Below are 22,469 nucleotides of genomic sequence, written 5' to 3' on the forward strand. Positions count from 1 at the left end.
CCGGAGGGTGATCAGCACCAAGCAGAGGTGATGACGGAATGAATGAGAAGAGGAAGTCTGAGGAGAAACGAAACTTCAAAAAAGAGAAACCAAAAAAGTATGCCCTGAGCCCAGGCTGAATTGATAATTATAGCTATTCAAAACAGCCAACGTTACATTTTGTTCAAGTTAAGTACCAGCAAAAATCAGAGGCGCTTCTGTATAATCTCTTGGCATTCAACACTTGGATCTTTTCTGAAAAGCACCGATTTTGTTTTTAAGATTTGTCACTTTTAGTAACTTTTCGGGAGGATTTTGCAGTCATGAAAAGGAAATATGAAAGTATTTAGAAAAGAAACTCAAAGAGCAGGGACCTAAATACACACTACACTGATTCCAACACTTCCTTTTTTACAGTTACTATAATAGGACCACTCCTCTACCTCATCTGACAAACCAAATCCCTTGTACTCCTCGGAATTTTCATCAAACTGTATAAGTGAATATTTAATTTATCACTGGAAATTATAATAAGTAATCATGACAACACTATATAAGTATTAGAATCAGCTGATTATTTTTCTTACATGTTGACACAAAAATTATCGACATTAACACCATCAAAACAGAAACCAAAAATGATGTATGCCATTCCAGTGAAGAAGACTCTATTGTTGGGTTTCATTTCTAGATGGTAGGAAAATCTCTTCAGTTAAATAAATCTAGAGATTTACCTTGATTTATTTAATCCTCTGTTTTCGTATTAAAAAGCAAGTGGGAGATCTCAAAGAAAACAGGGTCAAAATGTCCTGCCGCTGATAAGTTCACAGCAAGTCGCAGACACCTGGCAGCGGCCAGCCGATATCCCCCTGCTCGTAACCGACAGCCTGCCGCAGAGGCCCTCCCACCCCGGTCCCCTCCGGCGACCCGCTCCCCGGGCTCCCGCTCTGGTGCACGGTGGAGCCTCGTTCAGGCGAACGCATGCAGGAGGGGTTCCCTAAGTACTGCTGGCAGGAGGGTGAAGCAAGTGTTTCCCACCGATCTCCACTGAACCGTCCAGAGAGCACGGGTGCTGTCCTCTGACTCAGTGAGAAAGTACGAACCAAGGCCTAAGACAGGCTGCACTTGAGCTTGAAGGACCTCTCTCCAGTTCACCTTCACGTCTGCTCTTCTTACAAGTTAAAATGTGTATTTACCAAGAGCTGTATCTGTCTGCTCCAGCTGTACCAATTACTGTAATGATGTAATAAAAATTAAATTTTATCAACTGATTCAATGGTAATGAGAAAAGATAGAAAAAAATGTTTTTTGGGGGAGAAAAAAGGCTGTTCCTTTTAGAAATATTTGCTAAAGGTTGTGTGCATACAATGTTATATGGGTGTGGACAATAAGACAGCTCTAAACAATTAGGGGAAATTATCATTAAAGCCTTTAAAAGCATAGCTCTCGGGCTGCTTTAGAATTATCTTTAAACCCGCACACTGATTTAGAGAAACTGAAGCTAGTTTCTCTAGGGTGAGGCAACAAGGTGTAGTATAGGAAAGAACAATGCATGAAAATCCAATCTGCAGATCATTTCAGGGAAAGCAATGTCTTGGCCATAAGTCAAAAGATTAGCTTTTCATTGCAAATAAAAATTTTTGACACATATGAATAATGTTTGATAATTCTTCAAGATGACCCACGTCATTATTTGACCTCTCACTACGGAATCAAACCAGATTGAGTAGGATGGCCTGCTCGGTATCATCTTCCAACGGCACCTAAGGCAAGCACTGAGTAATACCAAGCGTGTGTTCAGATGATTCTAGTTTATCCTCGCAGCCCACAGTTACGAGTTCCGTTTCTGCTGATTCGGTCGCCACACTCAAGCCTCCTCGGGGCCGGGGCCGAGTCTACCGCGCACTTGGAGAGCCAGGCCACGCCCGAGCTGGCTCATGCCTACCCCCTGAGCTCTCGGGAGGAAGGAGACACTCCCCAGCCCCTCCCTGCGCACAAAGCCAGGAAATCTCCTTCCTGGCAAATGGTGAACCAATTTGTCCCAAGTAATAACTGAATTACTAGAAACAAAGAGAAAGCTCTAAGACTAGAACTACACAGACTAAGAACAAAGGAAAATCTTGTGACTTAAAAGAAAAGATCAGTGTTCAGGGAGCAGGTCGCTATTTCTTGAAAGAAGAGGGGTGATTCTTCATCATAGTTAATAAGTAGACTCTGCCCTTCAGGAAAGTACCCTTATATCCTATAGAAGAACTGACGTTGCCAAAAATGATAGACTCTTGGCTCCCTTGCATGGACTTAACTTGTTTGTCTGGATTCCACCCTTGGGCTCTCCTTGGGGCCCGGCTCTCTGGTCTACCAGGCCATTTGGGAACACACAGCTGTGTGCAGAACTCACTGTTGACACCACAAACTGAGGTGCGTCGTGGGTTCCATAAGGATAAACAGAGCTGTCCCTTCCCAGAGTTCACAGAAGCCACTTGACGTGAAGGGCACCAACATGACCAGCCAGTCCCAGGGGATCCACCAGCTTCTTCAGGCAGAAAAAAGAGCCAAGGACAAGCTAGAGGAGGCCAAGAAGAGTGAGTGTCCCTCCTGTGCGCCTGTGGGGGACCCCGTCGCCAAGGGGACGGGGCGGCGGGAGGACAGTGGGGAGAGCCTGAGCCCCGGCAGCAGGCTGGCCCGGCTCCCACCCTGGTCTGGACTCTCTTCCTGCAGGACTGTGGCCAGTCCCATGCTCCCCGTTGTGTAATAGGGACAAAGGTCCCTAACTCCGACCCTCCTGAAGGGCTGTGAAATGATCACGGGTGTGGAAGTCACAGAGACGGGGGCTTGCCCTGTCCCTGCCACTTCCCTAAAGCTCCACGACTCAGTGTCACAGCGATGTGACATGGCGGAGGCGCAGGCGGTGTCCAGACTGAGCCTGCTGGCTGGGCAGGGGAAGAGAGCCGGTCAAGGACGTGCCGCTGGCCCCCGTGCCTGCTTCTGTGTGGTAACTCGGTTCGTAGCTCCCGCTCGTCCTGTTCTGGATGACCTGGAATTTCCAAGCTTTTAAAATATTCCCATTTGATTCTCATTTTCTCACTTGCTGTTTATTTAGTCACGCACCTGGGTTCTTACTCGCAGAACTTTCTCCATACACGGCAACCCCCTTCCTATTTCCTTTGATCTTCACAAAAACCATACAAATCAGGAATTACTATTATTTCCATTGCATGGATGTAGCAACTGAGAGGCCCTCATTTGCACAAGGCCTTAAGTTTTATACAAAAATAGACAATGTTGTGCCAGGCACCATGCTCCATGCTTGTCTTATTTAATCCTCCTGTGAACCTTTTTTACAAAAGGGGGAGGGGACGCTGAGAGAAATTACGCAGGTTGCCCAAGTCCACACACAGGGTCCACGGTAGGGGCAGGGTCTGAATGGGGTCTGACTTCCAAGCCAAGATCTTAAAGACCGCGCTCCCGGAAATGCGCGCCATTTCTATGATTAATCTTACGTCACGAATCCGCAACTGGAATCCAGGTGGCCCCGGGCCAACACCTGTGCTCTTCCCACTGCCCCGCTTCATCCGATGACTCAGTCCCACTTAGATCCGACATCCGCTTTCCCCCTCCTGCTTAGAGTCACGGCCCAGCAAGATAGAGGCCACGGGTTAAGCTGTGGCTCATGTCGCTGTTGCAGCAAGTGGGGGGACAGGATCCGTTAGGACAGAGGCACCTTTAGTCCAATGGGGTGGGGGCCTCAGGGTGACCCTTTTCCTTTCTTGAGGAAACACTGAGCATCGGCAACGTGGGCGCCGAAAACAAAAGGAAAGAGCCCTTGGGTGGCCTGTGGGGTGGCGGGGGGCGGGAGGTGCTGCTCAGAGAGGAGAAAAAGGAGAAAAACAATGGAGACAAACTGGGCCTACTTTGCAACTTCTTTTTCTACAAGGAACCATGCAAATGATTGCAAAACAGCGGGGTGCAGGGCACTTCCACAGAAAACAAAGCTGGCCAGCACCAGCTGGTTGACTCAGGGGAGAAAACTCCCTTATTGTGCATTCAAATGTCTTCGACCACATTTAAAACAACCAGAACAGAACCACTTATTTTAAGACGCAATCACAACGTTACCTTTGCTTCCTCGTCGTAGAAGAAACAAAACGACAATCTATGTCATTGTGACCACGTATGTAATCCATGAGTGCATAATGTCAATATTATCGATCGATATTATCGTATGGGTCGAGTGATTTTGACCAAATATGCCTTCTTTTTCAAAGTCACTTGAGAAGAAAAGTACTGCGAATCGTGTACGTTGTTTGGAGGTGGGAACCGCCCTGGAAGGCCCAGCCTCCGATTCCAGAACAAGTGTAAAAGCCAGAGGCTCTTCCTGTCTTCAGGATCGAAAACGCCTGTTGTTGTATTTGGATACAACCATCCCTTGTAACCGCCTGGGACTTAAAAGTCCTTGCGGACTTCTTACTCTGTCTTTGCTCATGAATATTCAAGCAGACATTCAATCAGTCATAGAAATACCTAGCCCGAGAAAACATTTTGGAAAATATTTTGACTTTAAACAACTAACCTCTGCACTCAGTGTCGCAGAGAATTTCAGTCTGTCCCCTTTGCCTTGGAAAACGTAGGCTTGGAGGCCAGCTGCTGCCGGGCAGAGGCTGCCATCTTAGGTAGTTATCAGCCAGCGGAAGCCGAGAGTGGCAACTTCACAGGCCGCCCCCACCGTGGAACTTTTGAATCATTCTCAGGCAAAGTAAGCATTCCTTTTTCATACCTGGTATTTTGAAGCATCTCTCCTATTCCGCTAGTTTTAATTTCGTTCATTCATTTGATTTAATAAATGCGGCCACTCTGAGGCAGACACAGCTAACCTGACGCTCCCTTAAAGAACTCTCTGGTGAAATAAACGCGTCAACGAGCCCGAGGCAGAGGAGGGAAGTTGTCCCGAGAGGTTTGGGCAGCCGCCACTTTTATAAACCCACGCATTTCACTTGATTTGTCTTTCCCATAAAGAGATTCATTTGAAATCTGGCTTCATGGAGGCCAAGCAGGGACTCGGTGAGAACCCGGGCACCATGGCAGGGGACACCATTGAGCAGGTCTCTGGTCACTTTCTCGTTCTTGAATCCATTTGTTTCAAAGCCTCTCAGGAACCTGTGTGGAGTATTTGCTAGGGTGGACTCCTGAATGTAAAGAAGAAAGAAGAGAGGGAAGGGCAGAGGGGCGGAGAGAGAGCGCGAGAGGGAGGGAGGGAGGGAGAGAGTAAGAACGGCAATTCACAGGTTAATCATTGTAGAAAAATACAAGATTAATGAGGTGGTAGCATCTATACACACACACACACACACACACACACACACACACAATGCTGGAAAAGTATTAATGCATTCCGTTACGGAGGATGGCCTCAGATCTCTGTGAAGCTGTTACATAACACAGTAGACGGTATAAATTTTTTTTTTTAATTGTTCTATGTTCTGCCTTGCGGGATAGAGACCTGATGCATCAGGAACTCCCCAGAAGGCTGTGTGGTCTGTGGAAATGGAACATGCCTCTCCTTAGCCCCGGGACCCTCAGCGGCTGCTGGGAGAGACAGCTGGGGGGAGGGGCGCTGTGAGGAGCAGGTAACAGACAGGTTTGAGAGGCTGGGCTGGGAGGCCGCAGCGTACAAAAAGCATTTTATGTGTCCATATAAATTTTAAGGTTCTTTGTATAAGTTATTCAGCATCTCTGAGCTTCAATCTTTTCTTTTTGTAAAATGACAGTATAGCCAAGATGTTTCAAGGATTGGAAAATTATACTTAAGATAGTAGAGTACAGACTATAGAGTTATTCTTTAATATACAAAATACATACCTATATATTACTGTAAGTAGAATAAAACAATCTAGTTTCTTTCTTTCTTTCTTTCTTACAACTGCTGCAAGTTGAGTCAACTTTTCCTATAACTGGAGGGACCTGGACTGCTTCTGGTTAGATTATTAAAATAGCTCAGATATTTGCTTCCATTCACTGATTATGGATTAAATTATATTTATTAGTTAAGACACACAGAATTTTATGTGCAGTCTTACTGTTTGGTTGGATTTAGATGAAAACACAGCAGGTCAGCATTATTTTCAGTGATCTTACTTCAGGTTAACACCTTTTGCCTAAAACGTTGTTCATTAACCCAAACCTAAAAGTGGGTGCATTGGTCCAGGACAAGTGACATTTTTACAGCAGAGCAGTTTTGGTCCCGGCTGCCCCTGCACTTCCAGGTTTGGGGTAGTGACCTGCGCCTTCCATCAGAAATTCAAGGTCCCATCGGCAAAAGAAACAAAGAGCCTTGTTTCTCTGAAACCTGCGAGACCCGCCCCCGCCCCCCACCGCTGGTTATGCCTCGCAGGAGAGCGCGCCCCCTTCCGGTTACAGCCCCTGCAGATCTCAGCAGCTCCTCGGCGCCGCCCTGACGCCGTTCCCAGATGCGCGACCATGCGTCTCACAACATCACACGAAGAGCCCACGTTTTCTCTCCTCCACGTGTGCACACAGCCTCTCCCGCAGCAAACGGTCCGTCTGCTTTGGCAGCCGCAGGGCATAGCGTTTGTGTTCTGCGCAGAATGACAAGCTGCATCGTGGGCTGTAGGCAGAGAGCCATGGTGAATAACACGCATGGTCAAATCTGCATCATGAGCACACTGAACCAGCAGGCGTGTTACAGACGCGCTCGAAAACACAGGCACGTCCCCCAGTCGTCTCTGCAGCGCGGTCTTCTACGAGGGCCTTTAGAGCGAAATGAATACTTAAGAAAATATCTCTACTTTCTCTTGCACTTAGATCACACGCGGGCTGTTTGAGTCACGTAGATGAGCGTCTGCCAGCCTCTCCAATGCCAAGCACATGCACTTTTTAAAATCAGCTAATTGGCTATTTGTTCCCAAATATGCAGATATTCTGAATTATTGAAGCAAGCCCCTTGGCTTAATAAGTTCTTCACTCTCCAAGTGGATGTTTTGGTTCAGGAAGACCTGACTTGGAACAAACTAATAAAATCGAAGTGGTTCTATTAGACCTTCCTGGCCCCGCGCTGAGTGTTTTGTAGGCCTGTAAATCCTTCCTCTTTCCTTTATGGCGCACAGACTAATAGGCTCCTCGAAAGTATATTGGACTTTTCATTTCTTCGAGTGGGTCATATTAAAATAATAACCACATTTTCATCTACGAACGCCGTTCGGTTATATGCAACCAGGAGCTAGAGAGAACACCTTGTGATATTTTTTAATAAGAGAAGGGCATGTAAAGGAGAAGCAAAGGCCCAAGAAGCAGATTAATGAAATAAAACCGGTTTGGGCAGCATTGGGACCCCGCGACAAACTCAGGCACCGCATGGGAGGCTTGTTCCCCTGACGACTTTGGCCTCTCCCAGCGCCTGCGAGAGGAGAGCGAAGCATAGCGTTCCCTGGGCGAGGCCGGTTTCCTCGTCTTATTAACGGCACCGAGAAAGCCGCCCTTTGTTGGTTTCTTTTCCTGTCTGCATTAGGCCAGAATACACATGGTTCTTAGGAACAGGCAGAACCTCCGAACAGGCCCGAAGGACCCTGTGTTTTCAGCTTCCTCTCTTCTGCACACACTTCCGTCAGGGGACGCGTCCTTTCGGACGCCTGCTGTTTCTCCAAGCTCCGGGGTCTGGCTTTGCCGCCAAGCCTCCCCTGGCACATTGTCCGTCTGTCGCAGAGCCTCTGGCCCCCGGCACAAATCGCCACAAGCTGGGGACTGCAAACCACGGAGACGGGTTCTCTGACAGCCCCGGGGGCCGGGTGTCCCAACGCAGGGCGCCAGCGGCGCTGTCCCTTCCGGGGGCTCGGAGCGAGTGCCGTCCTCTCTCCTGGCTTCCCGGGGGGGCCAGCGGTCCTTGGCGTGGAGCTGCATCACGTGATCTGCTGCCTCCGTGATCACACCGCTTCTTCCCGGAGCGTCCACGCGGGGTCTCCACGGCTCTCTCACCCTCTGAACGTGGGCATCGTCCCAGGCGGAGCCTTGGTCCCCTTTTCGGCTCCTTCTGTTCACTCCCCTGGGTATCAGCCCACACCCCGTCGCTGGACACAAACCCCGAGGACACACTGCAAATCTCTGCTCCCATCCGGGACCTTTGTCTTGGACCCCAGACGGGCCCGCGCAGCTTCCGAACACCTGCAGCCGGTGCCCTCAGGGGAGTGACAGGGGCTTCTTTGGGGACAATCTGGGGTCTTCTCCCCAAACTCACACTTGACTCGAGGCCTCGTTTCTCAGCCAAAGGCCCCAGCAACTGGACCTATTTTCCTAATCAGGTCTACAGATCACTAAATATTCTTTGTCAAGCACCTCGTATACCTTTTTCCTAATCCATCTAGTGACTCTTTGCAGTAATTCAATCTGCTTGGTAGCTGGGAAAGCGCGGGTTCAGAACCTCCTAACTTGCCCAAGGTTACGAAGCTTCTCCTGTCCCACTGTGCTTAGCAGAGACTAGTGTATAGTTTTGATCTGTCTGAAATGGCCCATGAGGCCCCACCGTCCCCAGCAGGAAAAGGCGCCAGCACCACGGCGGTGATCCGAGCCACCCAGTAGGGCTCTCTGGGCTCCGAGGGCATGTGGGCGTCGCGGGACTCACGGCCCTTGGCCCCCCACGCGGACACCAGGGAGAGCCCGTCTTGGAGCCCCTCCGTTCGCCTCCCACAGCGTTCAGCGTTAACCTGCTCAGAATTGATTTTTTTTTAACACTTGCCCCACAAATCACCTGAAAAATCAATCCAAACATTTCCTCTCCTTTTTGTTTCCTCTCACAGAACATCCTGTGGAACATAGCCCTGCAATGGCGTGTTGAATGTAGGATGTGTCTACCGGAGTCACAGGCCACATGTCTAAAAATGAACGATTTTATTCAGGTGGAGCCATGTACCAAGAGTCCCCAGAAATAGCTTAGGGTCCTTCTGCCTGTTTCCTAATATCCGAAGCAGACCGCCCACGCCCGTGTTTTCCTGGCTAATCGGTCCAGTCGTCCAGCCTAATGGCCCTCTGCTCCGCGGTGGCCCCCGGCCCTGCGCGTCGGGGCCTCTTCATCTGTCTTTCCGACTTCACCCTGTGACCCTAACACCCGGCTCCCGGGCTGGAGGGAGTGCAGAGGGGGCCTAGAATTTCAGAAGTTCCCCTCAAGGCGGCGATGTTTAACGGTCACAGGACACACGGGACCAAGACAGAGTCATGTTCCATTGCTTGCATCATTGGTTTTGTGTGGTTTTCACAATTCCGTGTCTTTTGAGACTTTTTTCTTGGAAGCCGTAGCGGCACGAGCGTGTTTCCAAAGCGCCCTGTGTCGATGTCAGACGCCGGCAGGGCCCCGCCCCACGTGGGTCTGTCTCCTTGGTCCCCAGCGCCAGCACCACGGGCAGCATCTGCTGATGCTGGTGAATCCCGAATGAGTGAACCGTCCCCTCCCCCGCGGGCGCCCCCACCCCGGCACCTGCTTGTGCCGTTTGTAAAGTTACCCTGCGTGAGACGAGCACAGATTCGAAACCAAGAATCAGAACATTTGGCGCAGTGAAGCTTTATGACCTCGTAGGAACGTCGGGGCCATGTATTTGATTGTCACATTTAAATTTTGATCCAATGGGCCATCCCTACGTGTGACGCAGAAGGTATTGAGAAAGAGGAAGGGGTGCCCCTTTTGTTCTTCCTGCTTAAGAAGGAAGGTCTGATTTCAAGACCTTGGGGGTCCTCGCCGGCGACAGCGCAGCAAACCCGAGGCTCATGAGCCTGCGCGACTGTGTGCGCTCGCTCTGCCTCCGGCGGGTCCGTGGGCGGGGGCCCTGTCCTCCCTGCGGGTTATCCGCGGAGCGCTCGCGGCCCGCGCCGAGGCAGCTCCGAGTCCGGCCAGACAGCGCCGGCCAGAGCGAGGTCCCGGGGACTCTCCTATTTAATTGAAGGAGACCCAGCAGGCGACCGGTGCCAGGACAGGAAGCGGGGGGGGGGGGGGGGGCGGTCACAGACACTCGGAGCCTGTCGCTGTGGAATGGAGCTAACATTCCGCTTCCACGTGGAGCACCGGGGCGGGGCCGCGGCACTTGCGGTTCTTGTTTTTCTTTGTATGGGCTGGAGTCGTGACTTCGGAACCAAATTTCAACACATCGTGGGATGGCCATGGAGAGGAATGATGTTTGGTGTGATTTATTTCATAAAATAGTTACATGTGCTACAACCCACTACTACTCAGAAAATGTTACGGCGTCTTAAATATGTCGTTGTCCCTAATGCAATGACAAGCCGCGGTAAGAAAGGGGCCCGGGGTCAGGAACAGTTTTTTCTATCAACACTTCATCTGTTTCTTCTGTGAAGGAAATTGTGCTCATTTGGTCCCCACAGAGTGGCTGGGGTTGTAGAGGATAAAGGGTCCTCTACCCGCAAAGCAGTAACGAGCCTTAGAGAAGAAGGAAAAAGGTCTGGTCATGCGCCTTAAGCTCAAGCATCAGGAGAACGCTGGTCACTGAGCCATTAGTCCACGTCTTAGGCGGCGATTAGCAAAGCAGCTCACACCTAGCAGGGAGGGAAAATCCACAACTGCCTCCGCACAGATGTTACAAAGTTTCTTAAAAACAAAGACATAGGGAAACATGTACCTGTAGGACAGATGAAGGCTTATGTTAAGATTTTCTTTTGTGCTACTCAACCAGAAAACAGGTATTTAGTTGGAAGTCTACACTCTATGAGCAGCCCTGGACAAACGTGATAAACAAAAGCTTAAGAGACGTCCTCAGAGAAGAGGAACTATGTGAAATAGGCCAAAGAAGGAAGGCGTTTAACTGAAACAGAGACAATAGATTCAGAGGAAAAGCCTTTTAATACAGTTCAGAGTTGCTTTAAAGTTTTAATGATCAGAAAGCATTAGTACCTAACCCCCTGAAGGTGTGGGGGGGGGCAAGAAGCAATTAATATTAGTCTATAACCCTACCCCCACTTCCTCGGGTTGTCCAAAAAAAAAAGTCCTGTGCGCAGCTAATGACCCCGCAACATAGTATTTATTTGTCTGACTTTCATCTGCATCCTTACGCAGGCCCCGGGCTTACACCTTTCCTCTTAATCAAAGAGGAGCGAGCTACCTAACTACACTCCCAACCATTAAAAACAATCGGTTTTACAACCGCTTTCAAGCCCCCTCAGAGAAAGCTACGAGAAAAAAAAAGAAAGAAAGAAAAGATCTACTTTGATGTGCTGTGGGGCTTAATCAGACATGCTAGAGTCAAGGAACAGCAAGAAAAAAATCCCAATAAAATGCTTTTAAGAATTGTAAGCGGGTTTGATAGAGTGTGAGCAGCGTGGCTGTGGTGGTTGGCGCCGCGCCAGCATTAAATAGGATCCAGTTGGCGGGGACTGAAGGGTTCCTGGCAGCGAACCAGGACAGAAAATTTGACCAAATAATGTCTTTTCGGGTAAGTGACAGCGGAAATCTGTTCTCTGGCCTTCACTGCCGTCAGCAGCGGGGCAGACGCTACATTTACACATGAGCAGGCAAGAGGCCACTGTCCCTCCCAGGTTCTCAAGGGTCCAGTGGAAAAAGATACGGAATTTCTCAATATTGCTGTTCAAGAGAAAAAATAAATCATCAAAAACAATGCTGGCCTCATCTTGTGTGTTTAAAAATCAAGCGTGAAATCCCACGTCTATGAAAAGGAAATATCACCTCGTCTCTGCCCCCGTTAATTTTCAGGAAAAGCAAAGCGAATAAAGCAAGCTAAGGAGGAGGCGATGGTGGAGATCGACCAGCACAGGATGCAGAAGGACAAGGAGTTTCGAATGAAACAAGCTAAGGTAAGGAAGAAAGTCAGCACTGGGTTTATCCAGCACAGATCATAAGACACGAACAGATATTAATAGGCTGTGATACAGCAGCTGCGCTGGCTGGAGTGGCCATAGTCCGGTCAAGACTGAACAACAAACTAAATCTTAAACTGTAACGAGTTTTTACTTCCCATTTCAAGGATTTTTGATTGGCCATCTGGAGTGTCGATCAGTAGTTATTATTTTATGCATAGTATGTATGAACGATTATACCCTCAGATACAAAATCAAAGAGATTGCTTCAAACATGATTCCAGACTACAAAGTATTGACTAGCACAGTTTTGTTAGGAAAAACACTTGAGAAAACATATTTTTGACTCTTAGTGTCTACTAGTAGAATCAATACTAAGTGTTCTCCCATGGTGCACAATGAGTTTGTTGGGCCCAATTTCCTTTAGTGAATTCAAGATAGACAAACTACCGAAGTGCACATTGTTGCAAATTTCCTTATGATTTGCTTTTCAATTGGCTGGGGTCATTCAACAAATTTTTCCTCAGACTATAAAGAAATGCTTTTCCTTACACTAGCATTTTTAAAATACCTGCAGTTTACAATAAAAAAAATAAGTGCATAAAATTTTTCCTAGTTGACATCTTCCTTCCATGTTGCAACGTTGACTAAAAGAAATGATTAAATCTCATGTGCCAGAGCTAGAGTTTATATGCTATTTTCTTTTGGCTTCAGTAAAAGATATCAGTGAAGCTCTGTTCCGGAGGCTGACTCTGCAAGATGGACTTCAGGCGGCTTGAAAAAGCTCTTCGTTTACAACTTTGATTTTAGTGGGAGTAGGTGTGGGAGGCGTAGAAACAGGTACATTGAAGCCAGGGGAGGGAATTTTTTTCCAATGCGCTGTTCTTGAAATAAAAAGGCTTTCCTAGAATAAAGTGGGCCACTCAATGAAAAGAAATTCTTTTTTTTCCAATATTTGTAAAGAGGGGTCCGAAGGCCGGCCACCCTCGTGTGGCTCTTGTCTCCCTCTCCAACCCGCTGGCCCTGAAAACGTCATGCATTTGCCTTTTATCCTAAACTGACGATATGTTTTACGTGCTCGTGTAGGGAAAAGCATGTCCTTATGCTTTCACGAAAGGTTTACGGAATGAACCCAGGCAGCGGAAAAGAAAATCGTAAAGAAAGAGAAGACTTTTTGGTCGTTTGCAACCATATCTACTGTGCTCGCTTGTCACACATTGCACATCTGTGTCTCCACTTGTTCGGTTCTAACCATACGCGTCTCCCTGGGCTTCCTCAAAAGACCCGCGCCCGCCGCGACCACGGGGCCTTTGCGTGGGCCGCCTCTGCTCCGTGGACCCCCGTCCTCCTAGGCCCAGCCCCTCCCCCTCAGCTCTGTTCAGTGACCGGCTCCTGCTCCCGGTCACCTTGCCTCACTGCGCTTCGGCCGCTACAAAAGACACCGACTCCTCCACCAGAGTCACAGCGTTTATCGCTACTCGGTACAGGAGAGGTTTACGATTTTCGTGGATTTTCTATTTTTCCTTCCGGACTGCAAGCCCCCAACGGCAGGTCCTTGGTTTGTTTTGTTCTCTGTTTTCCTCAGTATCGGAAGAGTGTTTGTCAAGAGTACACACACGATAAACACTCATTGAAGAATGAAAAAGCTAAGCGCTTCTCCGGCGCTCTCACCTTCCTACTGGGCCCCGCCACGGCCGCGGCGGCCGGGCCGGAGGGAGCGGCCACCCTGGATGGCTGTTGACCTTCAGTGTCCTGGGGGCGGGGGGCGGGATTTTTGATACAGCCTTTCCTTTCTTTTTCAAGTAATAACAAAATGGACCATCGTTTTAAAAAGCGGTCCTGTGAAATCTCGAAACAGTTTGCCTCCAGAAGAATCTCGTAAGATGGAAACCTGGTTTAAGATACTTGTTCTCTGCACGGGAGAATGATTAAAGCTCCTCGTCGCTCTCCTCATTAGAGCTCTGAGCCGATCTCACAGCTAGTCGATCAAAAGCTCACGCAGGAAGCTCCACGCGCTCAGGCGGGGCCACGTCGGCGCCCTGCCAGGCCATCAGCGCGTACCTTCCCCTCGGCCTTGACCTCTTCATGTTGGGGTCCCCGCTGCTCGCTGAAATCTCGCCATCATTGACCCAGGGCAAGCGGGTGTAGGAGGGGACCCAAGAAGCCGCTTTCTGCCTGTTATGGGGTTGCATCTGGATTTTACTTTTTTGGTTCCTTTTTAGCTCCTGATATTGTATGTTTTGTTAAGTCCCCTGAAACATCAATAGAATCAGATATCCCAATGTGGAACATCAACAAATATTGTTGTGTCAAAGATTTACTTATCTCTTGCTTATCAGGTCTACCCAACATGTAGAAGGTAGGACACAGCTAAACAGAACCCTGGACACTGGTGGGAAAATTAAATCTATCGTTGATGCAATAAAAGTTAAATGAATCGTGAATCTAAGCACTCTGAAAATGGTCCCCTTGGGTATACTGAAGATTTTTTTATATCTTTAATTTTTCTTTCTGAATTTATACCATGAGTGCACTTGGTTTCTCTGAAGCGGCCGTATATTGAGGATGCAAAACAGTGTGTGGGACCTGAACCTCTGCTTTCTTGTAAACTGGGACATTGGAGCAACTTAAAGGGAACTTCTTGAACGTGGAAGTGTCACCCCAAAGCCACCGGTCAGCCGCGATAGTGCAGAGCCACACGCAGCAGCCTCCGCATTTGACGATTTGAAAATTAACATGGAGAAGTCCTTTGCCGGCGCCCTTGGGTCACGTGTACCATTACCTGCCACCTGCTTCTCAGCCTTTCGTTTATTTCGTGTCCCAAACATTCAGGCAGGGGCGTCTGCCAACGAGAGCGACGGGCGCAGGCAATACGTTCTCAGGGATGTGGGAGACCTGCCCACTCTATTCAGTGTGAGCAACAGGCGCTGAGCACCTGGCGAGTGCCAGACGGTGCGGGGGCCTGGTGGCGCCTACGGTCACTCGTGTAATCTCTCGCGTGGCTGAAGCCACACCCCCTGCAGCCGCGAGGGCCTGGGACGCCCCCCCAGGAAGGCCGCTGCGTGGCGCGCACGGGCATGTGTCCAGGGAGCACTGCACGTGCACACGTGACTGCGCGCCAACTCGGCTCAGAAATAATATTCTATTTGTGCAGAATAGGACATAAAACGACAGGCTACTTACAAGGGCGCCCCAGTGTTTCTGATGGTGTGAATGGATCACAAAAATTAAAGTGTGCAAGCAACACAGTGAAAAATCAGAGTTTCCACTAACACTTGCTGATTACTCGCCCAGGGCCAAGCTCCTGTGCCGAGCACCGTCTTTACAATAATCACCTTCAGAAAACAACCGTGTTGTCTTAGCACAGCATATGACCACCGTGACGAACACCGGCAGCTGGCACCTGCCGCCCCAGATCTGTACCGCCGAAACGTGGGGCCGCTTCCCCCGCAGCTGCTGAGTCCTGGAGACGTCACTAAGCCCGATGAAGATGTTCCGCAGGCAAAAACCACACACCGGATTACAAAGACTTAGTGTAGTGTGTATCATACAAAAATAAGAACGCAATGATTTTTATACAGATGTCTTAGAAGCTATACCTCCTTGAAATGATTTTCTTTGCCCTGGGGAGCCCTTGTTTCCTAAGATAGAAACAGAAATTAACTTGAACCCCATAGTCTTTATTGCATTTGATTTCAAATTGAGGACCAGAGAGATGATGCAGATTCTAGAATTTAGGGGAGTCCGGCAACCCTGGAGGGGGTCTCAGGCGCGAGTGGTCTCTTGCATGAAATGCAGTGCGTACCTTCCCTAAACACTCACAGAAGAAAAAAACCAACACACACACAAAACTCTGTCACATAAACAAGCCACGTTGAAGGAAGGCTGAATTCACAACGGAGGCACAGCCGAGGTGGGCTGTTCGCTCTGGTAAAGGGTAACATTGCCAAGGCCTATGCTGCGGGGTTCCTTAAACTGTGGGACTCCTCTGGTTTGGTAAGCACTAGGGAAGATGCACAAACTGAGTGGAACCTACTATAAATGCACAGAAAGTGTGGTGAAAACCCTCCCTAGCACGGCGTGAAGGCCGTGAGCCTGATTTCCGTCGGACCGTGGGACGGTCCGCTCAGAAGCAGCAGCGACCGGCCAAGCCAGCCTCCCTTTCTGGGAAAGTGATTCCGTCCCACTCCTGACACTAACGATCTTACCCATTTTGCGAGAAGAGTCTGGAAAAAACAACACCTAATGCATACGCCATAGAACAATTATAGAGAAATAGGCCAAAAAATTGCTCACTTGTAAAACCATGACCGTTTGATGTGACGTGTGGCGCGGTGTATTCTGTTTTCTGTCGGTAGGTGATGGGCTCTCAGAGCAGCATCTCAGAAGGAATTGAAGAGCAGGCTCTAGAGAAGATAAAAGACCTGAGGAGGAGCTACAACACGTGCGCGGAACGTGTGCTGACACAGGTTCTGAACATGGTCTGCGATGTGAAACCAGAAATCCACACCAACTACAGAGCCACAGACTAAAGGTGTGACCTACTGTCCGATTAAAGAGCTATGCGTGCTGCCTGCTTGCTTGTGGCCTCCTGTTTGTATTAAGAAATTTGGAAGGTAAACCTTAAATTTACTAGACATTTGCAGATTCCAATATGACATAATTCACACATTAGCACTGAATTTCAAAGCAAACAAACACAAAGTTGTTACCCCTTTTCTGGTGACAGGTATGACCTTGTCATTGAACTTAGGAGAAATCAAGAAAGCAGAGGAACATATTTTTTGACACTTGACAAAAAACATGGGCCCGGCTACTTTTTGTGGGTGTGAGTTTTGGGGTTTTTTTTTTAATGTCTACTCTTTTTGATCAAGTTAGAAAAATGTGTTCTCATTTGTAGCTGTTAAGAGATCGTTTTTAAAAGGGGGCATAATCATGACTCTCATGCACATAGAAAGGGAACAGATGTCGAAGATTTTATTTAACTCATTAATCAATGAGGAAACCAGTAATATGCTACCACTAGTTCAAAGAAGCATGCTAAGAACTTCATAGAAAGAGAAAGGATGGATGGATGGATGGATGGATGGATGGATGATGGGGAGGGAGGGAGGGAGGTAGACACATAGATAGAAAGTAATAGGTTATATAACTATCATCTCTTCCCAACCTCAAATAACAAGATAATCTTCTCTTTCAAATATGATTTTTAAAGTTCAAAAGTAAATGATAATTAAATTAGCTGCTCACAGAGACGTTTAAGTTTAAAAACATCCCAGGTGCTATAGTAGGTCAGTACGTGTTACCAGCGGAACGTTCGTCCTTCAGAATGCGTACATGGAGTCTAATCTCTGCAGCGATGGTATTTGCCGGTGGGGCTTCCAGGAGGTGCTGGGTCAGGAGGCTGGAGCCCTTGTATGTGGGGCGGGCACCCCTGCACAGCGCGGCCAGGGAGCTGGCCGCTCACCACCCACTCCGTGGGGACGCACGGAAAAGTCGGCTGTCTCCGCCCTGGAAGGGGGTCCTCACTGCAACCTGACCCTGCTGGCACCCTGGCCTTGGACTTCCGGCCTCCAGGACCATGAGAAATAAATTCTGTGATTTATACGCCTCTCGGCTGCAGTGCTCCGGAGTAGAAGCCCCCAGGCTGATGAGGACAATGTGCCTTAACCCAGACCCCTGGACAAGAACAACCAAATTCACGTTAAGTACCAGGCACTCCGAGGGCAAAGCATACATCGCTCCAATCCCATCGAGGAGGGTGGTATTGGTGTCCCATTTTGCAAACTGGGAAGCCAGCATCAGGACTTTGCTAGCAGTGACTTCAGTGAGAGTAGCAGCACCGAGCCCTGTGTTGCACAACGCGTCCGCCCGCCCGTCGCTTACCCCGCTGCCCCCCGAACGTCTCCGTGTTGACGGCCCTGAGAACCCTGAGCGCTCCTGTTTCCCAGTAATACTGGCAGACACACTTTAACTCCCGTCCTGACGAAATTTAATGAGTAAACTTTAATTGTTACCAAACTATCCATATACTCAGTTTCAAATACAAACTGAAATGAGTCTAACTAATTTTCGTTTGAGATTGTCCCGGATTTAGCTTGTTTGGGTTTCCCTTGAGCAGGCCAAGTTAAAATTCCTATCGTATCATTTAAATCTCAGCGATATTCCTTTTTATATTCACATTAGGCAAGTGGGCGAAATTTTTAATTCTTTTTGTTTCTCTGTGTTTTTAATTGGGGGCGGGGCAAGAAAACCAACCCGGTCGGTTTACTGGTTTTCTGTGACAGGTTTCTCCGTTCTCCAGAAAGACAGTGAAGTCTCCAGTCAATGACCAGAGGGGGTCCAGCTTTCCTAGGGACACTGTCCTCGATGGCAGGTTTGGTTGGGGCACAAGGAGAATGAAGACAGCCTGAAGAACTCCCACCTCATCGCAGACTTGGAGAACTCTTAACACTCTGTCCTACAGAGTGGGACATGCAAAACCATGAGTAAAACTTTACTTCTGAAAAGATAACCCTACAAAACGCAGCCTTGGGGTTTACCTTAAATATCTCTTGACAAATATGTTAAATACCTAATCTCACAAAAAGCATCAAGGTGTCGGTTTTCTGGATGGAAGAAGCTTGGCTGTGCTGCCTGGGACACCCAAGATAACAACACACTCCTGGGCTTACCCAGGAGGCAGGCTAAGTTTTCAGACCTTACGTGTTATGTATTGAACACACGAAAATCATACAGGGCTTCTCTCGGCACAGAGAAGCGACCAGCCCAGAAGACAGGGATGGAGATGGGGTGCCCACAGCAGGTAGGGCTGGCCCTGGCTGCGCCCCAAACTCTCTCTGTCCCAGTTCAGCTCCCTCGGTCTCTCTGGCCTGATAGCAATACGTTTTTAAGTGTTTTAACAGACAAACCGGTGTTGGACCGAATGGCCTCTGCGGGCGCTTTCGCGGTGAGTTTCATGCCTCCCACCAGGCCGGTCTCAGTGCTCAGCGTCCCCATCCCCCGCTGCCGTGTCTCTCGAGCCGGTCAGCAGCCCGCGCCGCGCCGCGCCGAGCTCCGAACACCGCGGGGAGCGCCCGCCCGCCCCGCGCCCTAGGTCCTCTGTGACTCGCCTCGTCTCACGTTCAGATACAGTTCTGGGGCCACGTCCTCGCCTCAGCTCAGGCAGAGGGGCCTCCAGGGCAGGGCTCACCTCCACAGGAAAGGGTCTGTCCCTGTCCCTGTCCCCGTCCCTGTCCCTGTCCCAGGAATGACTCCTCCCAGGACGGCCTTCTCAGCCGCTGAGCAGCAGGCTATTTCACACACGTGCATCTCCTAAAATGCTTTTTCCATTCATACAGGTCCTCGCACAGAAACGGTGTGACCCAGGACATGTGGGTCCTCCTCTCTCCCTGTCGGGACCCTGTGTGTGACCAGAAACTACACCACGGCAATGCCGCCACGCGCTGCCCGCTCATTCCGACGGCGCCGGAGCACGCAGCTATGCGCTCTGCAGACATGCAGAGGGATGAAAGGGCTCGGGCTTGGTTTTTTCCCTCTATGTTAGCACCCAAATGAAGTCTAGAAGTGCCAGCAAGAAGTCACCACTACCCCCTTGTAGGTGGACAGAGTATGCAAAGGGACCCTAGTTGTCACTTCAGTTTAAGATGAGAGGCGCTTTAAGGGCATGGAGTCCCTTGTGCCCTCAAACAAACCCCCGCTGGGACACTGTGACCAGAAAGCATGTGTATTAGGATGGTTGTAAAAAATGTAACAGAGCGTCGAAGGGGCCATCCGCGCAGCTAGACCATCTGGATTCCTCTCCCAGAGCCATCGGCTACCCAGACCTTGAGCTTGTTACTAACATCTGTGTTCTACCTCCTCGTTCAGACCACAGAGGAGCGGTGTTACTGCGGAGAGTTAGTGCAAGTAACAAATACCCAGATACTCATAATGTGCATAGAATGTTACCTGGCCCATCGCGAGAGGTATGGGAGGGTGTATAATGCTAGTGGCAATTAATGTTGTTATAATTGAAATCGAACTAAGCCAATAAGCTGATCTAAGGGAAAAAAAGAGTCTAGAAGGGGCGGTGAGGTAGGGATGGCGGGTGGGAATCAGCTTCTTCTGCAGCAGGTTTCAATAGACTGGTATGAAATATCTGATTCTTAAAGAAAACTGTTTCTCTTGCTTAAGTAGGATGCATAGAACAGAAGTTGAACGGAGCCTCTTTCTATCACGTTAGCACTTTCATGGAAAAGGCACCTACGACGGTTAACTTGTTATCGTTGTCATCGATGTGTGATCAATAAGAATGTACGTGCTCCCCAGACAAACCAACCCCAGAGACATTCAAACGGAGCCTGCAGTGCACGCGAGAACCTTGCCAAAATTCTGAAGAGCTGTTTCCCAGTGAATTCACAGTTTGTAGTCACAGTTCAGGAAAATGCTTTTCTAAGCAAAAATGTAAATATGTCCAAACACCCCAAACAAAACCACCAGCACTGAGCGTTACGCAGATCTCAGTCTATACAACAAGCAAGTTCCCCACGGCGATGATGCCGGATTCCGCAAAGTCTGAGAGAGCTGCGATTTTGCGGAAGGAAATTTGGATAAGCCACCATTTCTGAAAGGACTTTCCAAAGGGTCTGTGGCCCCTCAGAGAGGAAAGAGACACCCCCTCCCCGGCCGTAGATAGACGCCAACACCCCAATGCCGCCAACAGCACCCCGCCCTGAAAGCAGTGAGTGCGTTTAGTAAAAACCAACTCTCCAATTCAAGGCTGCCGCAGCAGGAAGAAAGTCCAGACAGCAGCGTGAGCAGCGGCATCGGCCAATGAAATGACGCCGAGGCTGCGAGTGGCGACCGTCAGCACCCGCTCTGCCCAGACTCTTTTTTCCTGTTCTTCCTGGCAAATCCCACTCATCCTTCCAGGCAGAGTTTCAAGCCTTGTCTAATTTTTGAGGTCTTACCCAACACCCTGGGCAAGTGCCCCCTCCCCGTGCGCCCCCCATGATGGTCAGAGCTCTATTATCACTTCCTGTGCCGAGTGACATTTAGTCATATGTGTCTTCCCCGTGGACTCTAATTTCTCGAGGGCAGGGCTCCATGCTTGGCATTGTATCAGTTAGTGATTAATGAACAAATTCGATGTTTGTAGTCATCAATAGTTTGCTATGATAGGAGGTTAGCTCCTCCTGAAGCTCGCAACAGCCATTTAAGAGACTCAGAACCTAGAATGTGCCTTAGAATTCCCTGTTGGCCTGCCAGAAAGACAAAGAGACACCAAAACATGCGGCTGATCGGGAGCTGGCCTGGTGAGTGTGGGGGTGGGGCGGGGGCGCTACCTCCAGACAGACACACACCCTGGCTGCCTCCTGTTGGACAGACAGGCGGACAGACAGGCAGACTCGGTCTGTTTCTGGTTTCTCCGCGGACTGTTCACAGCTCTCTCGCTCATGCTCATGGCTCTCTTCCTACATGGAAACCAAGGCTGCACGCAGATAACATAAATGACACTCTATGAATGCGCGGCGTCTCTGCTCCCAGCTGCCACACGGACAGCCCTCCTCCGCACTGGCATCCGAGCGCCCGGGGCTTGTCCGGCTGCCTCCCTGTCCGTCCGCACGGCCCTTCGGGCCAGGCCCTTGCCCCTTCTCCCTCCGCCCCAGCCACCCTGGGAGGCCAGCACAGAGAGCCCGGGGCCTGGGAGGGCCGCGGGTGTGCGAGGCGTCCTTCGAGACCCACACGCGCAGCGTTCCTTCTCGTACACGCAGGCGGCCCCCGCGCTGGCCCGGGAGGACCGGAGGCAGTTCCTCCCCGTCACTTGGCGTCTCAGGAGAGCTCATTTCTCGAAACACACGGTGAGCTCTACGCTTCTCCTGAATACTGATGGCGTCGCAGAGACTGCCCGTGCCCTAGCGAGCCGCATCTCACGGGTAAGCTTCCCTTTGCCCCTGCCCGTCGCAGCAAGTCTTCGCAGTTGCGCCACGAAGCAATGGGGACCCTGGGTTTTCACTGTATCTCCTTAAAAATGCGGATTCGGGGACACCGGCCGTGGAGAGTTTAATTTGGCGGGTCTCGTGTGAGGTCCCCCGAGTGACCTGCTGCAGGAGAATGGTGACAGCCTTGAGAAACGCTGCCGGCCAGAAAGTCGCCTTAGATGCGAGGACACGCCCAGGCCGAAAGCGGAAGTGCAGAAAAAAGACGTTACGTGCAAATGGCAACCGAAAGAAGGCAGGGCGGCCATGCCTACATCAGGCAAAACAGACTTTAAGTCAACAACCTCCATAAAGCCGGGCGTTTATCTGTCACAAGAGATAAAGAAGGACATTATATAATGAGAAATGAGTCAATCTGCCAGGAAGATATGATCATTATAAATATACGTGCACCCAACATCAGATACCCAAATACAGGAAGCAAACATGGGCAGGAGTTAAGGGAGAAGTAAACAGTAAAACCTACATAGAAGGAGATTTCAGCACCCCATTTGCAATGTTGCCTAGGACGCCTGGAAAGACTGGTCAGAAGAGAGAGAGCTGGCCCGGCCTCACGGGCCCCACACACTGAAGGACGTGCGTGGATGATTCCGCCCGCAGAGCCGAACGGACGTTCCCTCCAGCGCCCACCGAACAGCCCCCTCCGAGGCGCGGTCCGTCTGTTTTAATGAACGGAAGGCACCACGG

General features: G+C 49.7%; 1 protein-coding gene across 1 annotated transcript; it reads left to right on the plus strand.

Annotated features, from left to right (window-relative positions):
- Nucleotides 1–2,360: 2,360 nt before the first annotated feature.
- On the plus strand, nucleotides 2,361–16,345 carry ATP6V1G3 (ATPase H+ transporting V1 subunit G3). The gene is made up of 3 exons (XM_054576438.1): nucleotides 2,361–2,561; nucleotides 11,699–11,799; nucleotides 16,161–16,345. The coding sequence occupies exons 1-3, from the start codon at nucleotides 2,480–2,482 to the stop codon at nucleotides 16,332–16,334; spliced, it is 357 nt and encodes a 118-aa protein (XP_054432413.1). The 5' UTR covers nucleotides 2,361–2,479; the 3' UTR covers nucleotides 16,335–16,345.
- Nucleotides 16,346–22,469: the final 6,124 nt, after the last annotated feature.

Source organism: Pteronotus mesoamericanus, unplaced genomic scaffold (assembly GCF_021234165.1).
Source record: "Pteronotus mesoamericanus isolate MK-2021 breed Mesoamerican mustached bat unplaced genomic scaffold, CSHL_Meso_final contig_347, whole genome shotgun sequence".
In the NCBI taxonomy this organism is placed as follows: Eukaryota; Metazoa; Chordata; class Mammalia; order Chiroptera; family Mormoopidae; genus Pteronotus; species Pteronotus mesoamericanus.

Coding starts and splice junctions, on each gene's coding strand:
- ATP6V1G3 (XM_054576438.1), top strand. CDS start 2,480: ATGACCAGCCAGTCCCAGGGGATCCACCAGCTTCTTCAGGCAGAAAAA. Junction 2,562..11,698: donor GCTAGAGGAGGCCAAGAAGA/GTGAGTGTCCCT, acceptor GTTAATTTTCAG/GAAAAGCAAAGCGAATAAAG. Junction 11,800..16,160: donor TTCGAATGAAACAAGCTAAG/GTAAGGAAGAAA, acceptor TTCTGTCGGTAG/GTGATGGGCTCTCAGAGCAG.